General features: G+C 38.9%; 2 protein-coding genes across 2 annotated transcripts; both read right to left on the bottom strand.

Moving 5' to 3' along the window:
* Positions 1-381: 381 nt before the first annotated feature.
* On the bottom strand, positions 382-1282 carry LOC109968419 (golgin subfamily A member 6-like protein 22). The gene has a single exon (XM_020614682.1). It carries the CDS (start codon positions 1280-1282, stop codon positions 383-385), a length of 900 nt encoding a protein of 299 aa, XP_020470338.1. The 3' UTR covers position 382.
* A 72-nt stretch (positions 1283-1354) lies between these two features.
* LOC109968430 (GTPase IMAP family member 4-like) lies at positions 1355-2190 on the bottom strand (the record flags this gene model as incomplete). Its single annotated transcript, XM_020614695.1, has 1 exon — positions 1355-2190. A coding segment is annotated over exon 1 (831 nt), but the record flags the coding sequence as incomplete, so codon positions are not given.
* Positions 2191-19561: the final 17371 nt, after the last annotated feature.

Genomic DNA, 19561 nt, shown 5'->3' on the forward strand with positions numbered 1-19561 from the left:
GTCAATCAAGATATATGCAAGAACAGGCTTAATGATTAATTAGATGGAACATTGTGGGTGTGGTGTATGAATGTTAATACTCTGTAATAATTTTGTAGTATATTACTTGTGTAGCGCAGAAGATAATTATTTATCTAGAGATATTGCTTAGGATTTAAAAGTTGTAAAATGATGTCATGGGGTAGGACTAGATAAGTCTAACTTCTTCCTACTCCGTTCAAGCATGTACTAGGTATAAGTAAATTGATATTGGATTATTATTGTTGGATATGTGTGAAATTACATGTGTTGACATATCAACTGTTTTACATGCTTGAATGAATAAATCAAATCAAAATCAATACTCTTCCTCTAATTCCTTTCTCTCCTTCTCCTCTTGTTCTCATTTGAGTCGATCTTGTTCCTTTCTCTTCTCTTGATACTTTGCACGTTCCTGCTCATAATCATCTTGGAGTTTTCTAAATCTTCTCTGCTCCTCTTGTTGTCTCTCTTCATCTTCTTGATGTCGTTTCTCCAACCACTCTTTTCTTTCCTTTTCCCAGGCTTCTCGTTCTTTTCTTATCTCTTCTTGATTCTGCTCCAGCTTTCCCTCAATGATTTGCTTTTCTACTGATTGTGATTTTATTTGTTCCTCCAAAGCTTCCCGTTCCTGTTCCCAATCCTGCCGTTGAAGTTCTTCCTGCTCTTTCTTCTTCGTGTCTTGTTCTTCTCTCATTTCCTGTTCTTTTGTCCTGTTTTCACGCTCCTTGTTTATGTTTTCCTCCATTTCCTTAAGTTTTTCTTTGAAACCATTGATTTCTTCAGTTTGTTTTCTTGCCTCTTCTTCATACTTTGTCTTCATTATCTCCAGATTTTTCTCAGACTGTGCTTTTATTTGTTTTCGCTCTTGTTCCTCCTGTTCTCTTTTGAGTTGATCTTGTTTTCTTTGGTTTTCATATTGTTCTTTTTGCTGCTCATACTCTTCCTGGAGTTTTCTAAGTCTTGTTTGCTCCTCCTGTTGTCTTTGTTTATCCTGTCGTTTTTGTTCTTTCCACCATTCTATCCGTTCTTTCTCCCAAACATCTTGTTTTTTTCTCATACGTTTTCTGTTCTGCTCCAGCTTTCTCTCAATGGTTTGTTTTTCTATTGATTGTGTTTTTATTTGTTCCTCCAAAGCTTCCCGTTCCTGTTCCCAATCCTGCCGTTGAAGTTCTTCCTGCTCTTTTCTCTTCCTGTCTTCTTCTTCTCTCACTTCCTGTTCTTTCTTTCTCTGCTCACGCTCCTTGCTGATGTTTTCCTCCATTTCCTTTAGTTTCATTTCTCTCAGTTTTCTCTCCTTTTCAGTTTCTGCTCTCTGTTCTTCCATTCTTCTTTTCATGGCTTCCTTTTCTTCCTCATGTTTTCTTTCCAGCTCCTCTTTCTGCCTCCTCATCTCTTCTTCCTTCTCCTTCAGGATCCTCTCCACCTCCTTCTTTATTGCTGCATCAGCCTCCTGCAGCATCTCATTGGTGTAGCAGCTGCCTCCGTTCTCCTTCACCATGGAGTCAACTTTAGCTATTAGCTCAGACACTTGTGTGTGATTGTGTTTATCACGGTTATCAAACACATGATATCTTCCTCCACAGTCAGAGATCAGCTTCTTACAAGAGTCACTGCACTTTTGTTCAATGTAATCTTCAATAGACAGTTTCTCATATTTCAGGTCCTCTCCTTTTGTAAAAAGAACAATGGTGAACTTTTCTGAATTGTTCCCGAAGCCCTCCTTGATGAGTTTTAACATCTGCTTCTCCTCTGCTGTGAATCGGCCAATCTGTAACACCAACAGGAAGACATGTGGTCCTGGAGCCAGAAGACTGATGCATTTCACTGCTTCATCATTCACCTCTTTATGGGACAATTCAGTGCTAAAAAGACCGGGAGTGTCAACCACAGCAACAGGACAACTGTCCACTTCAGCCTCTGCTTTCTGACAATGTTTAGTGACTGATTTTTGACTTGATTCAGCTCTAAACTCCTCCCTTCCCAAAATGGTGTTTCCTGAAGAGCTCTTTCCACAGCCAGTCTTCCCTATCAGCACAATCCTCAGACACTCTGGCCTCTGATTCTCTTCCTTACCTGCAACATTAAAAGAATTCACAGCTGCTACAGTTAGCTGTAGTCTCAAGGCTGTAATGTAGGATGTGGTTATGGACATGCACAAAAACATTATAATTAAAGGTACTTACACATTATCTTATTCCTTTTCAGTTTCTCATGTTGTATGAATTTATCCTTGTGTGCATCTGCAAATGTTTCTGTTGTGTAGCAGCCTGGTTTGTCCTTGGACAGTCGCATCATGTCCACAGTGTGGAGAAGCTCACAGACCTGTTGCTCTATTTTATTCATTAAGTCCTCATCAGATTTTGGAAGATCCTTTTCGTTGAGGTTGATTGTGTGCAGCCTGTCTTTGCAGTCGTGGATCAGTCTTTTCACTGGGAAACTCACCCCCTCCTCAATGTCAGCTGTAGAAATGTAACCTCATGTTCAGACCTGGTGATGGATGAGTTGTATTCATGACATTATAAAAATGATTCCTGCACTCACCTGTATCTTTAACAGGTTTAACGCTGAAGCCGGCTCCTCCTCCTTGATGACCACTTTGTGAAACTGGTGTTGCTTCTTTGAAAACATCACAACTCACATGAATGCCATTATTCCTCTTCACCACTTCGTCTATGACTGTTAACAACTGTTGATGTTCAAGGTTTTGCCACAACAGCCTAGATCTACATTTTCTGACCAGGTCTTCTAACAGTGGATGTTCTGTAGATTTTTTAATGGAACCTGACTTCTCCTCTCTCGGTGGTGATATCAGAACCAGTGAATGATCAAACGATTGATCACTGAAGTTTTCAAGGATCAACTGTAGCCTCTCTGTGTGTTTCTCAGTGAAGTCTTCAGGCTGTAGGACCAGCAGGAAGACATGAGGTCCAGGATCAGAGAGGCTCACACAATCGTCTACATGTTTATTCAGGTCTCTGAAGGAGATGTCAGGATGTAGCAGATCTGGGGTGTTGATCAGAACTACTTCTTTCTCTTTCACCCATCCTCTGACTGTCAGACAGCAGGCTGGTTCTTCCTCAGTGTTGAACCTGGTCTCTCTCAGTATGATGTTCCCCACCTGTCTTCTCTCAGACCAGCTGTTCCCCAGCAGGATGACCCTCAGCTCTGACACTGAAATGAAAATTGGTTCAGGTATTCAAACACAAATTTACATGAAATCCCGGTTTGGAGTTGATAAAGTAGATGTACAGTAACTTTATTGTTTTTCAGCTAACAAAACTGTCTAAGCCATGATTTTATTTACTATAATAAAACTCTAAAGCTAATGAAGTAAAACCCAGTGCTCTTTGTAGCAGTAATAGAAATACATGTATGTAAAATAACATGATCATTTTATTCACTTCCATTTCATTTGTATAGTGCCAAATGAAGTAATCTCAGGACATGTTGCAAAGTAATTTATAGATTCTAAAATTTGTGCACTAATAACACAGCACTGCAGGATCACCCATGGTCATGCTAAAATGGCTTCCAGTCCATTTTAGAATTGATTTTAAACTGTTGATTTTTGTTTTTAAGTTTCTTAATGGTTTGACACCATCCTACCTCCCTGAATTAGTGCAATGGCACAAACCTACAAGATCCCTCAGGTCTTCATGGCAATTTCTCTTAGAGGTTCCTAGGGTCAGATATAAACACTATCTTTTATATCTTTGTCAGCTTTTACTGTTGATTGTGGAATACTTTACTTCTCAATGTTAGATCAGCTCCGGACCTGACTGCTTTTAAATCATTGGTTAAAACAAATTTATTTGCCTTGGCTATTAATACTATGTGGGTCTGATGCTTTAATGCTTTAAATTTATTTGTGTTATTGTGCTGTTTTATTCTTGTATTGATTCTTTTTTTTTCTTTTATCTTCCATTCTTCTTTTCATGGCTTCCTTTTCTTCCTTATGTTCCTCAGAGGGAAAAGGAAAAGAAAAAAAAGGAAAAAAAAAACAGGAAAAAAGGGGTAAAAGGGGGCAGGTAATATTCTCAGTTAATTTGGTTTGATTGATAGGTGTGACATTCAAAACAGTAGCATGGACTAAATAACCCAGAGTGCATTTGCTGGAGCATGGTTTATTTCATGGCATAGATGCTTTTCTTTTGCAGTGAAGCAGTTGACTTCCGGTTTTGAGGCTTGCACTTTTGTTTTGTGTGCGCACTTCCTGTGTGGCGTTTTGGGTGATGTAGCTTATTGTACGAAATTGATCAAGACAGAGTAATCTTAAACATTAGTTTCATACCGGCAGCCCCTCTGAAAGAGGCACAAGGTATGTTTGCTATGTTTAGTTATGTGTATGAACATTTTGTTGTGTATTGTACAGTGGTGTGAAAAAGTATTTGCCCCCTTACTGATTTCTTATCTTTTTGCATGTTTGTCACACTGTAATGTTTCAGATCATCAAACAAATTTAAATATTAGTCAAAGATAACACAAGTAAACACATCATGCAGTTTTTAAATGAAGGTTTTTATTATTAAGGGAAAACAATGATCAGGACAAAACAGGACAATGATCCAAAGCACACCAGCAAGTCCACTTCTGAATGGCTGAAGAAAAACAAAATGAAGACTTTGGAGTGGCCTAGTCAAAGTCCTGACCTGAATCCAATTGAGATGCTGTGGCATGACCTTAAAAAGGCGGTTCATGCCCGAAATCCCTCCAATGTGGCTGACTTACAGCAATTCTGCAAAGATGAGTGGGCCAAAATTCCTCCACAGCGCTGTAAAAGACTCATGGCAAGTTATCGAAAACGCTTGATTGCAGTTGTTGCTGCTAAGGGTGGCCCAACCAGTTATTAGGTTTAGGGGGCAAACACTTATTCACACAGAGCTTTGTAGTTTTGGATTTTGTTTTCCCTTAATAATAAAAACCTTCATTTAAAAACTGCATGATGTGTTTACTTGTGTCATCAGAGTTAAGTTATGTTTTGACAGGGGGGGGAAACACTTATTCACACAGGGCTTTGTAGTTTTGGATTTTGTTTTCCCTTAATAATAAAAACCTTCATTTAAAAACTGCATGATGTGTTTACTTGTGTTATCGTTGACTAATATTTAAATTTGTTTGATGATCTGAAACATTACAGTGTGACAAACATGCAAAAAGATAAGAAATCAGTAAGGGGGCAAATACTTTTTCACACCACTGTATGTCGATGTAGTATAATAATGCATGCATTCATTGTATGTAAATGTTTATCGAAGTAAAGTCAGTTTGTTTTGACTTTGAGTGAGTTGCAGAGATTGCGATATTTTTGAAATAGTTCATTTTCTTAATTGAGTATGGTAGGAAGGCAAGGTCTGCAACTTAAGTACTGGTGCATTGACTTTGTTCTAGTTCTATTCATGAGCTATTACAACTATCCTTCTGAATCCATTGAACTAAATATTGTAATTGATTTTCTTGCATTGATTCTATTTATTTTATTTTAGTTATGTATTGTGATCTTATTCTGCCCATGTAAAGTACTTTGGTCAGCTGGATGTTTTTAAAGTGCTATATAAATAAATTTGATTTGATTTGACACAGTAAATTCATCTAACACAAGAATAACTCTGACTGTTCAGTTCGACTCACTGTTTGATGGCAGGAACTCAAAGCTGCTGCTGCTTCCAATGCTGATCTTGATCTGCAACTGTAAGCACACAACACACACTTTCATCCTATATTTCCGTTTCATGTCATCTCTAATGGTCAAGCCTGGGACATGAACAATGCCATCATTAGTATCTACGATGTCTGTGGTACTGAGAATACTTAGCACTTGTCCTCTGGGCTGCACAGTATTTCCCCCTTGGTCCTTTATTCAGCTTTATTTGTATAGCACCAAATCACAGCTGAAGTAAACTTTACAAAGTAAGGTTTAGACCTTACTATTATCATTATTATTATAGAGGAAAAACCCAACAAATCGCCCTTGCGCAGCACTTGGCAACAGTGGGGAGGAAAAACTCCCTTTAACGGAAGAAACCTCCTTGGTGGTCAGCTTTCTGCCACCTCGGGGTGGGTGGATAGAGGAGAGAGAAAAGAAAAGAGATTCAACAAGACACAACCAGCACAGCAACAAACAATCAAACACTGGGCAGGTTGATGTGGCTTGTGACTACTCATCAGAAACGTAGAGCTCCAGAAGCAGGGCCACCTGTAGAAAGGTACAGGGAGAGAGAGAGAGGACACACTACAGGAGAAAGGAAACACACACCATTACACATCACAGTAGTGATGTGTAATGGTGGCATATAGATGCATGGAGAGGAGTGGAGAGGGGAGGGGAGAAACTCAGAGCATCATGGGGCCCACCAGCCATCTAGCCCTATTGCAGCATAACTAAGGGAGGGCTCAGGGTCAGCGCTAACTACATGGTTGGTGAAAAGTAACTAGGCATTAAAAATTGGCTATAGAACTTGTAGTATCACTGGAGTCATGATGAAAACAGTCTCTAAATAGACAATAGTAAATAGTATTTCATATGAAATTGATAGTAAAGAGGTGTCATATGAAATATAACTGAGTATCATCTGCATAGCAATGGAAATCTATGCTGTGCTTCCTGATAATATTGCCTAAAGGGAGCATGTACAGTATAAAGTAAAGAGAATTGGACCTAACACAGAGCCCTGTGGAACGCCATGACTAACTTCAGTCTGTGCAGAAGATTCATCATTAACATGAACAAATTGGAATCTTTCTGATAAGTAAGATTTGAACCAACTTAGTGCCGTTCCTTTAATCCCAATAACATGTTCAAGTCTCTGTAATAAGATGCTGTGATTAGTGGTGTCAAAAGCAGCACTGAGATCTAAGAGGACAAGAATGTGGACGTCATAGATAACTGGAAAACATTTTGGGGAAAACCTGGTCTGATTAGCAGAGACAGCACCCCATGGTACAGTTCACAGCTCCACTCCCTAAAGCAGGCATGACGAAAACTGGAAAGGAGGTGGCGCTCCACTAAGTCAGAAGAGTTTTTCATAGTCTGGAAAGATAGTTTAATAACATATAAAAAAAGCCCTTTTTAGTGCAAGAACCACATTTTATTCATCACTGATTGAGGAAAATAAGAACAACCCCAGGTTTCTTTTCAGCACTTTAGATTGGATATTGGTCTATAATTAGCTAGAACATCTGGGTCAAGAGTAGGCTTTTTGAGTAGAGGATTACAGCAAGCATAAAAGCCTGTGGAACATATTCTGATAGTAGAGAGAATTTAATCATATTGTTGTGGTTTAAGTTACATGTTAATATGGATTATGTAATAGAATAGAGTGTTTGTGTGCTCACTTTTAAGTTCATGTGAGCTGAACAATGAGCTTATATAATTTGGTCAAGATGTTTCCTGTTTTTGGGTACATCTCAGGGTGTTGTCTCCTAAAACTGGAGACAGGAAATTAAGTTCGAAAATTGACGTAATAGCCTAGGAAAGCTGTGGATAAAAAGGGTAAGGCTGAAGGATAAGGAAGGAAAAGAATGCTACTGTGACAGTGAAGTGTGTGCTCTTTGGGACCCAGGCCTGGGTAGGGGGAACGGACTCTGGACTGACTGGACCCATGACCAAGACTGACTGACTCTGTGACAATCTCCTTATTTAATACTGTATCTATTCCATTGCAGGAGGAGTGATTCTGTTCTCTGTTTCATAACTACCAGATTACCTATTTAACTACTACCCTGTTCAGAATAATTGTAATATTAAATTATTATTTAATTTGGGATGATTTGTCTGAATTAATTGTCAGTATCACATTCTAGCCATGACAAGATCTAATATGGACATGTTGATTAGGGGCAAGATGTCTTTGAGCAGTCTGGTTGGGATGGGGTCTAGGTGACAAGTTGATGATTTAGATGAAGCAATTGTTGAGGTAAACCCTGCCTTCTTTTTTGGAGGGGCAATGGTATCGAGTGTTGTACGCACAGAGGCTGCAGCACTATCAACAAGATTATTGACTTGTGTGGGCATAAAGTTAAGGTGGCAGAATAAGGAGCAGGTGGTGGCATGATTCTGTGCCATTGGCTTCCATTCTCATGCTTTTATTTTGACATTACTTCCTGTTTCTGTTTCACCTTAGTTTGAGACTTTTTACTATAATACTAAAAAGCACTCATTGGTTTCACCTTTTTTCACTCCTTTATAGGCAACTTTCCCCCATCGGAAAGCTACCAGATTGCTCTTGACTCCTGTGCAGACTTTCCAGCGTTCTTGTTTTGTGATTCCTGTTGTGACCTCTGATTGTTTATGGTAAATGGTCTTATAGCGCCTTTATACAATGATCGTATAGCGCCTTTCTACGCTTTTACAGCACGCTCAAAGCACTTTCACATTATTTGGCCATTCACCCATTTGCACTCTCAAGCATTCACGCACCGGTGACAACTGGGGGTTCTGTGTCTTGCTCAAGAACACTTGACATGTTGACTGGACAAGCCGGGAATCGAACCGCTAATCCTCTGGTTAGGAAACGACCTGCTCTACCTCCTGAGCCACAGCCGCCCCCAATTAAAGCTATATCACCGATTCTGCCTTGCCTTCTTAATTCGGACTGCTTTCTGCGTATGGATTATCAGACTCTGATTATCTGACACTTACTCTGACATCTCATTGTGGATTTCTCACCTGTGTAAGTTTGTTGGCTCTGACCCTGGACTGTATTTTTGACCTGAGTGTGTTTCGTGTTCACATAGTTTTCTGTATCATTTTGTTGTCTGTGCTCTTATTAAAGAGACAGTTTTTTACTTATCCTTGTCTGGCTATATAATTGAGTTCACTCCTCGACATTGTCGGCAGCTTCACGTGCCGATTCCTGACAGGTGGACTGTATACAGTAATAAGTAGAACTGGCTTTTGAGTTTTCCAATTTGGGTGTGAAAGACTCAGGGCGAGGCTTTCAAATGATTTATAACTATGTTTAGGTCTAGGGTTGATTAATAGGTTTGAGTTGAAGATCGCTGCCACACCTCCACCTCGGCCTGAGCTTCGGGGGATATGACAGTTACTGTTACTAGGTGGGGTGGATTCTTTTGGCCTTACATGTTCTTCCTGCTGTAACCAGGTTTCAGTAAGACACGATAAATCAATGTGACATTCACTTATCAAATCATTCACTAACAGAAATTTATATGAGAGTGATCTGATATTTAATAGGTCCACATTTGATTGTCCTGTTATTCTGTTCTATAAGAGGAGTAGTCTTAACTTTAATTAGGTTCTTATGAATAACTCCTTGAGTTGATTTATATAATTTAGGTGGTCAGGGGGCAGACACGGTCTCTATGGGGTACTGGGAGTTTTGGGTGGGTAGCAGCTGCAAAGAGACGCAGAGAGGCGTGTATGACTGCTACCCTGCATCGGCCCGGGCTCAAATCCAGAACCTTCTTGCTCTAAGGCAACAGCGCCAATCACTGCGCTGCTGTGCTGCCATAGCTCAGTTTTCTTTTCTCAAAGTAAGATTTGTGAAAAAAATCTAATATTGTTAAGTAAAAAAGGATCTTAAAATCCTAGTGATATCTCATTAGCTGAGGTTTTTCTGACAAAATGTTTTCAAGATTGGTACAATCAGTGTGACCCAAGTTGACAATATTTCTCAGGAGCTACATTTCAATGTGTCAGTGTGAGATATTAAAACTCATTTTAAATTAAGCTTAAATATGTCTCGAAGAAACAATCCAGGCAGATAAGAATATTGCAAAAAGCACAAGAATGTTGAATGCTCTGAATATTTTCCAAATGTGACTTAAAAAAATAGTAAAAGAAGCTGTTGTTACAGCAGCAACAAGAAAAACAAGGTATGCCAGGATTTATACAATTATTAAAATATAATTAAAGCTAAGTACGATATAAGTAGAAAATAAACATGCATAATAAAAAAAAACAGTATGAATAAAAAGACTTATGTACAGTACATTGTGCTTAAGTAACAATACCTCACTTCAGCCTCAAAGTGAATGTGGCAATGAAACTGTCAAGTTTTCAGAATTTAGTAGTAGAACTAAACTTTGCCTCAAATTCTGTTTCTTCGTGTCTCACTAAAATATTTTTACTTTCCACATTCCAGCTTCAGTTTCTAGTGTCTTTACATTCACTTTCCTCAATAGATTTCATCCAGGTCATAGCTGAAGGAATATAAAACATCTGCATTCTCTACCTCAACAAGCAGAGTATTTGAACGGGCAGGTGCACAGAGTGAGAGACTACAATGATCAGACACAGCACTGAAACCACCTGTCTAACACTGTGTACATACAGTAGGAGTCAGTGCGGCAGCTGGTTGGCACACGTGTCACTTTGAGGCTGACAACACATTCGGTGTGAATTTATTTGCTGCCATAGTTGCACTGTCTGAAAGAGCATGAAAGTTTCTAGTGATAAAAATCCTTACTATCATTACTATCTGAATTAAATAGCAGGATGATTGTGTGTGTGTGCCTTTTGTGTTACTTACATCATGAGGACCGAAACCTGTTAACACACTCACACTGTGGGGACTCGGCCATCCTTGTGGGGACCAGAACCTAGTCCCCACAAGGAAATCACTGAATTTTAAGGTTAGGTTAAGTGTTAGGTAAGTAGTGGTTATGGTTAAAGTTAGGATAAGTCTACAGGAAATGAATGTAAGTCAATGTAAAGTCCCCACAAGGAATGCAAACACTGTGCAGGCGCGTGTGTGTATTTAAAGTGTATTACTCACCACGATGGAGAAAAGAAACCATTCATATTGTAGAAAGAAATTCTTGATAAAATAATATAGTGTTGTGTTATGTATTTGCAAAACTGTTTAAATAATTGTTTAATCTGTTTGACCTTTGTAATGACTTGACCTGTGCACTAGAAATACTGTGTGTAAGTAAGTGTCTAAGTGCTGAGACTCAGAACAACAGGAAGTGCGCAGATGCATACTGAGATGTCTAAACTGTCTGCACGAGAATTGTGTGTGGTGTAAGGTCTTATTGTCTTGGCTTTAGATTATCAACATTATATGAAATGCTTGGCCTTCTATGATTGACATTATAATCTGCATTAGCAGATATATCTACATGTTCATTTTAGTATCATATGGTTTATGATTTACTTTTGTTTTAACCAGTTCACTTGTATGTGTAAGGCTGTAAGAAACAGGAAACCACATACAGGAACTAGACCACGGTCGCCTAGCAATGCTGCCGCTGTTCCTAAATCTGCAGACAACAACTAACTGTTTATAAAGACATATGTAGGAGTGTAATGTCTGGTTCAGAAGGTCAGGAGGTTATTCTCAGAAATTCACAGATCAAAATCTGCCTGGCGACAAGATCACCAAATGAGGGGTCAGAACGAGGTCAACAAACCAACCAAGGAACAAGGATGAAGGACAGCACGGATGACGTCAGATCATTTGCATGACTGTACTATAAATTCTCTGTGAAGAGTAAACTCGTGGTTCCGGCTTCCTGCAGCAGCTATGCACTATACTTCTATGTGTGATAGGGCTTTAGATAGAAACGGAACCCAGAGCTCTGTATTGCTTTTCTTGAATATTGTAATAAATATCTCAAAAGACAGATTTGTCTTTGAGCATTCTTCATAAAAGAACACGCAGGACTGGTTTTGTCCAACAATATGCAATGAAAATGTTGGACCATTTCAATGAACATTTTATTTCAGCTGGATGTTTATCTGACTCTTTGGACTCTGAAGTATCTGGTTTGCTTTCAAAAACAGAATCTTCTGAAATGAGTAGTCATTCTACTCTTAATACTTTTTCTTTTACTTCTGTGCCTATTTCTGAGGTTCATAGTGCATTAAGTAATTTGGATACCAGAAAAGCAGCTGGGCCTGATGGACTGGATCCTTTTTTCTTAAAATTGGCTGCAGACTATATAGCTGAACCACTGTCTTATGTTTTTAATTTAAGTCTTAGTAGTAACGAAATTCCAGTGATTTGGAAATCAGCTTTTGTTCTTCCCGTAAGGAGGTCAAAGTCTGAATTTTATCTTGCTGAAATATCAAAGAGTATAAATGATCCTAAGATGTTTTGGAGGACTGTAAAATCTACTATGAACTCGATACCAACGAATGAGTTGCCATGTTTTTTGGTTAAAGCGGGTGTTCATTTGACTGATACATTGGTCATGCTGGACCATTTCAATGAACATTTTATTTCAGCTGGATGTTTATCTGACTCTTTGGACTCTGAAGTATCTGGTTTGCTTTCAAAAACAGAATCTTCTGAAACGAGTAGTCGTTCTACTCTTAATACTTTTTCTTTTACTTCTGTGCCTATTTCTGAGGTTCATAGTGCATTAAGTAATTTGGATACCAGAAAAGCAGCTGGGCCTGATGGACTGGATCCTTTTTTCTTAAAATTGGCTGCAGACTATATAGCTGAACCACTGTCTTATGTTTTTAATTTAAGTCTTAGTAGTAACGAAATTCCAGTGATTTGGAAATCAGCTTTTGTTCTTCCCCTTTTAAAGGAAGGTGATCTGTCGGAAGTTAATAATTATAGGCCAATTTCTAAACTGTGTGTTTTAGCGAAAATCCTAGAAAAAATAGTGAGTGACCAACTTAAGGGGTTTTTAGAATCAAATTACATATTGTCCCCATTTCAGTCTGGTTTTAGAAAACAGCACAGTACTGTTACTGCCACATTAAAATTTTTAAATGATGTGTTACAAGCATTGGATTGTAAAAAACATTGTGTAGCTTTATTTATTGACCTCTCTAAGGCTTTTGATACTGTGGATCATGTATTACTGATTAACTCGTTGTTAAGGATTGGTTTGTCGGAGGGAGCGATCCCTTGGTTTAGGAATTATCTTTCAAATAGGAGGCAAGCTGTCCAATTGGGAGGTTCTTCCTCGTCTTTTTTAGAAATATTAAAAGGGGTGCCGCAAGGCTCGGTCCTTGGACCAATTTTATTTTCTATTTATATTAATAATGTGTGTGATAATCTTACAAATGCTATGTATCACTTTTATGCGGATGACACAGTAATTTATTGTTGCTCTTCTACACTTGCCCAGGCGGCAAAATGCTTACAACATGCATTTGACATTGTTCAGTTTCGCCTACGGTCACTGAAGTTGGTCTTAAATCCTAAGAAATCTAAGGTTATGGCATTTTCGCATTTACAGGAGCTATCAACAGATACTCTGTCAATAACAACAGATCGGGGAGTGTTGATTGAGCTGGTTTCCAGCTATAAGTACTTAGGTTTTTTACTTGATTCTGAGTTGTCTTTTAAAACCCACATTGCTAATGTGGTTCGAAAATTACGGATGAAGATTGGATTCTTTTATCGTAATAAATCCTGCTTTTCCTTGCAGGCACGCAAATATTTAATATCAGCGACCTTTCTTCCCCTGTTGGATTATGGTGATGTACTGTATATGAATGCCTCAGCTAGATGTCTCCATTCTTTAAATGTGGTTTACCACAGTGCCTTGAGGTTTGTGACGGGTTGTAGTCGACTAACGCACCATTGCGACCTGTATGCTAAAGCACAGTGGTCGTCTCTGAGCATGCGAAGACATGTTCATTGGATGGTGCTAGTGTACAAGGCTTTGGTAGGCCTAGCTCCGGCATACTTATGCTCTCTTTTACGTAGATCGGATACCAAATATGCTTTACGGTCTTGTGATAAGTATCAGCTCATGGTGCCGAGAGTTCGGACCGAAAAAGGGAAACGGGCTTTTGGATTTGCCGCTCCCTCTTCGTGGAATAGTTTCCAAGCAGATTTTAAACTTACTGAATTATGCTCAGTTAAAGCTTTTTATTCTCTTATGGCTCTTAGGCAACAGGACTCTATTGGTCAGTGTATGTGTTTTTAAATTGGTTATATTGTTGATTATTGTATTTATGGTTTTGATTGTTTAAATGTTTAATGTTTTGATTTGTATTGAAACTTATGTATTGACGACATGTGTTGTTGACCTCTTGGCCAGGTCACCCTTGTAAAAGAGATCATGATCTCAATGGGTTTTTTTACCTGGTTAAATAAAGTGAAAGAAATATTGGAAATTGAAAAAAAAAAACATAAATAGATACTTTTTATTGATAACTAAAAAGAAACCAAGCAGGATTTTACAACATATTACAAAAGTGTTAATGTGATGATAATTTAGCACTTTAACTGTGTAATTATATGTCACAATGACTCAATTAATATGGAAATAGAAATGTACATTTTGCTAATTAGGGCAGAAGATAAAATATTTGGTAGAAAATTATAAGAAAGCTCACTAAGTGCACATTTAGACTTAAAAATGTACTTACCCAAAATAAAAAGATTTCAGATGAAAAGTTGGTAATTTCCCCCTTTTATCCATGTTAAAGAAATATATTTAAACTTCAGTTCACATCTGCAACATTGCAAACCCTTCACCTTCTGTGACAGTTCACAACTATTTAGACCTTGATATACTGGAATGGAACAAAAGCTCATGACATGACTCACAGGTGATATGAGTTTCAGTAATGTTGCGCAAGGGCAGCCACTAACAAACCCAAGTCACAGGATCCAGTTTGTTTGCTGTTATTCTGTCAGATTCCTGGCTCAGTACCTGGTATACTCCCTTATTTTTCCTGAGAACTAGTTGCTGGTACTTTGCATCTATGTGAATCAATTCCACCAGTGTGACAGTTGGATGGTACACCAACAAATGCTACTGCTGTATTGTGAACATTTGTTTCACAAGGGAATTGATTTAAGAATTTTATACTTAACAGATTTTGTGATTTTTTTGCCCTGCAAATTCATATCCTCTTTCTTTTCACTTGCAGTGGAGCAGGTTAAGCTGAACATTGGTGTGAAATTTTAAGATTCAGTTTAAATGTTTTTTTAGTGTCTTAAACCATTTAGAACTACATTTCCTTTTTTGTAAAAGTGAACTGACATCATTCTGTCAAATAATTTGTTGTTGTTTTGTTTTTAAGTGCTTATAGCTTCCATGATGCCTTTTCTCTAGCCTATTGCTGGGAAGGTTAATCTGGAGGAAGTTGTCACTGTTTAAACACTCATTTGTTTTGCCTGTGACATCTGATCTGTAATGTAAATGGTCTTATACTCGTATAGCACTTTTCTATGCTTTACAGCACACTCAAAGTGCTTTCACACTACTTGGCCATTCACCCTCTGGTACTTGGTTGGAGACCAAGATGGCATCTGTGACTGGCTTTGCCACTGCTCCTCCTGTGTTTTCTCGCCTGGTTGTTGTTTTTCTAGTAATTTACTTTATCAGCTTTGTCAGTAAGTACTTGTGTTTCAGCTGTTTTGACTTATGATCGGGACACGTTATTCTGTATCAAGGAGCATATGGAGAACTGGAGTATTCTTGGGGCTAAGTACCCTGAGTTTTTCCCTCTGACTTTTGAGTGAGTACTTGTTATTGACCAAGCCCTGCGGTAGAAGAAGAAGGCGGGGTTGCAGGGCTGGAATGCAGGTCAGGCAGAGGAGGCGACAAGCTCGAGGGCTTTCACCGAACCGGAGTTTCTCGACTCGAGGTGTCCGTTCTCCGGCTATGCGGGAGCAAGTTTTGCATCCTATTATTGCCTGCCGGATGGAAAGAGAAGACGCCGTGTTGTCGATCTCGAGTGATCTGGCTGGCCGACCTGCTCTGTTGGTTAGGATTGCTCTACTTAATGCCTGCTCTATAGCCAACAAGGCGTTCATCCTGAATGACTTTTTCATCAGAGAGCGTTTGGATTTCTTGTTTTTAACGGAGACCTGGCAGCGGGAGCAAGAGTACTCCCACCTAAAAGAACTCTGTCCTCCAGACTGTTCCATGTTTGGGACCCCGCAGGTCTCGCGGCAAGGAGGCGGTCTTGCGCTCCTTTACCGGAGCTGTTTTCATTGCAGGCTAATGAACACGGATAGTTTTAACTCGTTTGAGCTCCAAATGAGTTAAGGTTGGACAAACTGACTCATTTTATTGGATCCTGATTTACAGACCTCCGGGCCCTACATGGCTGTTTAAAGAGGAGTTTTCTGACTTTTTATCATCAATTATTAAATTTGAGAGTGTTTTACTTCTTGGGGATTTTAATTTTCATGTCGATGACTATTCCTGTGGGGTGGCGGTAGACTTTTTAGCTCTTATGGAATCTTTTAATTTTAACCAGCATGTTCTTAGTCCTACCCACAAAAAAAAGGCCATACTTTGGACCTAGTTTTTTTCTTTAGGCCTGGATATCGATAACTTATTTATTGATGATATGCAAATAAGTGATCATTATTGTGTTCAATTCAATTTGTCTCACAACATTATGCCCTCTGTCCGCAAAGTGCTGGCTCAAAAACGCTTTATAAATCAGAATGCACTTGAAAGGTTCTCTTTGTTGTTTGATCCTAGTTCTTTTTCTAACTGTATGGACAATGAAACATTTATGGACTGCTTCAACGGTCATTGTTTGGATATTCTAAATTATGTGGCACCGGTTAAACATTGTCCGGTTTCTTATAAAAGACCGTGTCCATGGATGAGTTAAGCTATTTGTATCTATAAAAGAGATTGTCATAAAGTAGAGCATCTGTGGAAAGCCAGTAAGTGTTAGAGACGCTCGACACTATGATGAACGAGCGGAAAAAAAGACGGACCCAGATAGCTGGCGTGGGTGCAAGCAGTGATATTTATTTACAAATAAACAGTGCAAGGAGAAGGGGAGAGGTAGTTAGTGGTAACCGGGTGTTGATCAGCAGTTGGAGAAAAACATATGCAGTCTATGGAGTGGTGAATAATGACAGACTGGGCTGCGGATGCTGGGGTCACTCCTGGATAGGTCGGGGTTGAGGTGATGATGACTGCGGAGACAGGAGCATGGAACAAACAGTTAAAGGAGACTGTGCATCGACCTGTATGGTGGTGGCTGGGAGAGCTGAGTAGATCCAGGGTCCAGAGAAGCGGTTTGTAGAGAAGGGGAAGGAAGCAGCGGGATGAAACAAAAGAAGGTAATACTTAACAAAAAGAGAGAACTATGACTGGCGTAAGTAGCACAAGAAACAAAATAACAATCAAAGGGGCCTAGAGACAGAGATTGAACTGGCAGGGGAGTGATCAGTGAGCAGGGTATAAGCAGGGAGGAAAGTGATAAGGTGCAGCTGGTGATAATCAAGGGAAGTGGGGCAGGTGTGTTAGATAGTGTAATCAGGGAAGCAAAACTAGAGTGAGGAAAAGGAAGAGGGGAAGGTGCAGCCGGGCAAACCTGACAGTAAGTTAGAAGTTCACAGACTGCATTTTAAAAATATGATTATGGAGCTAAATGAAATGATAAAACAGGCAAGATCAGCATATTTTTCTCATTTGGTTTCATTAAACAAGAAAAAACCTAAAGTTTTGTTTGATACAATCCATAATAGTGTTTCACCTTTAGTTCCCCAAAACCCTGTTCACACAGTAGAGGACTGTAATGTGTTTTTGAACTTTTTCATTGATAAAGTACAAGATATTAGGGCCAGCATTAATCCCAGCCTGGTAAGTTTAAATACGGAGATACCATGTGTAGGTCTCTGGTCATCTTTCACTCCAGTTACACTTCAGGATGTGATTACACTAATGTGCAGGGTTAATCCATCAACTAGCCCTGTTGACATCTTACCTACATCTTTGGTTCAAAGTAAGGCTGTCTTGATTGGACCTTGGATTATGAAACTGTTAAATCTTTCACTTGAGACAGGATCTGTCTCTAGCTATTTTAAGCATGCACTTGTTAATCCTATTCTTAAAAAGTCGACTTTCGACCATTCTGAGCCAAAAAACTATAGGCCACTATCAAAGCTCCTTTTTATGTCAAAAATCTTGGAAAAAGCGGTAGCAGGACAGCTGATCGCTTTTATGGAACAGAATAAATTATTTGATGATTTTCAGTCAGGGTTTCGTAAAATGCATTCTACTGAGACTGCTTTACTTAAAAGTCTCAAATGACATAATGATGGCTGCAGACTCTGGTCGTTATACTGTCCTAGTTTTATTAGACTTGACATCTGCCTTTGACACTGTGGACCATGGAATTTTGATAAATCGGCTTCAGTGTGAGTTGGGGTTTTCTGGGTATGTCCTTAAGTGGTTCTCTTCCTATCTTAGTGATTGAACTTTTAATGTCACTATTAATAACGTCATGTCTGGAGTGGCTGCTTTGTCCTGTGGAGTCCCACAGGGGTCGATCTTGGGTCCTCTTTTGTTTTTATATATATAATCTAGTTTCTTTAAAATGTGTCTGCACTATTCATTACTGACGACTGTAGAGGAGAGAGCTACTGATTTAGAACCGACTTTATTGGAGATGAAGATGTTGAACACACACGGTTTAAATCTAAATGTTACCATTTCCAGACTATCTGGACTAATAGTCTTGTGTTCAAACTATTAGCAGCAGGTTGTGTTTTCGCCTAACTGTTCTGACAACGTGCTTAACTACATTTTGGCAGCTTATCATCACATTGTCCTCCGTCCAGTTGAGCCTTAGAAGCCTTGGTGTTGTGTTGGACCAGGCGATGTCTCTTGATTGTCATATAAGACAGTTAGTCAGGAATTGCTTTTATCATTTGAGAAATATCTCTAAATTAAGGAAGATTTTATCAAAGGTGGATCTTGAAATGATTGTTCATGCTTTTATTTCTTCACGTATTGATTATTGCAACTCTCTTTTTATTTGTTGTAATAAGTCTACTTTAAATGGACTTCAGATTGTCTAGAATGCTGCTGTGAGGCTCCTGACAGGAACCTCTAGAACAGCTCATATCACTCTGGTTTTGTATTCACTTCACTGGTTACCAGTCAAGGCTAGAATTGATTTTAAAATTTTAGCGCTGACCTTAAATCAGACCCTTTTGGTGGTCCCAAAACTTGTTTTAAATCTCAGGGGGACCTGTCTTTTCAGGCTGTAGCTCCAAGACTGTGGAATGCCCTGCCCTTGACTTTACATATGGCCAAATCTGTTGATGGTTTTAAAAAACAGCTGAAGACTCATTTATTTAGACAGTTTTTTAATTGATTGGGTTTATTCATCTTTATGAATTGTTTTGTGCTATTTGAGTAGCTTTTAGGTTTTATGGCTATTATTTATGTTTATTGTTCTACTATTTTGTTTTTTGACTTTGTAAAGCACTTTTTGATTCTGTCTGTGAAAAGTGCTATATAAATAAAAATATACTTACTTTTTACTTACCCACTCACACACACAAACGCCCACACATTCACACACTGGTGTTATCACCGGGGTGTAACTGGGGGTTCAGTGTCTTCTTCAAGAACCTCTAATCCTCCAGTGAGAAAATCACCCATTCTACCCCCCCCTGAGCCACAGCCGCCCCCCTGTAAATCCAGCTGTCTGATAAAGGAAAATGAAAACACTTTAGTCATAAGCTTGTTTTATTAATTATTGCAACACAAAATGACACATTAACATGGTAAGTAGTCCTTTAATTCTAAACATTATTTATAGCCACCACTTTATTTCCCATTTACTCAAATGACTGTTGTCGGACTGACTGACATACTGTAACTACTGTATATGAAG

Source organism: Monopterus albus, unplaced genomic scaffold (genome assembly GCF_001952655.1).
Source record: "Monopterus albus unplaced genomic scaffold, M_albus_1.0 scaffold149.1, whole genome shotgun sequence".
NCBI classification, from domain to species: Eukaryota; Metazoa; Chordata; class Actinopteri; order Synbranchiformes; family Synbranchidae; genus Monopterus; species Monopterus albus.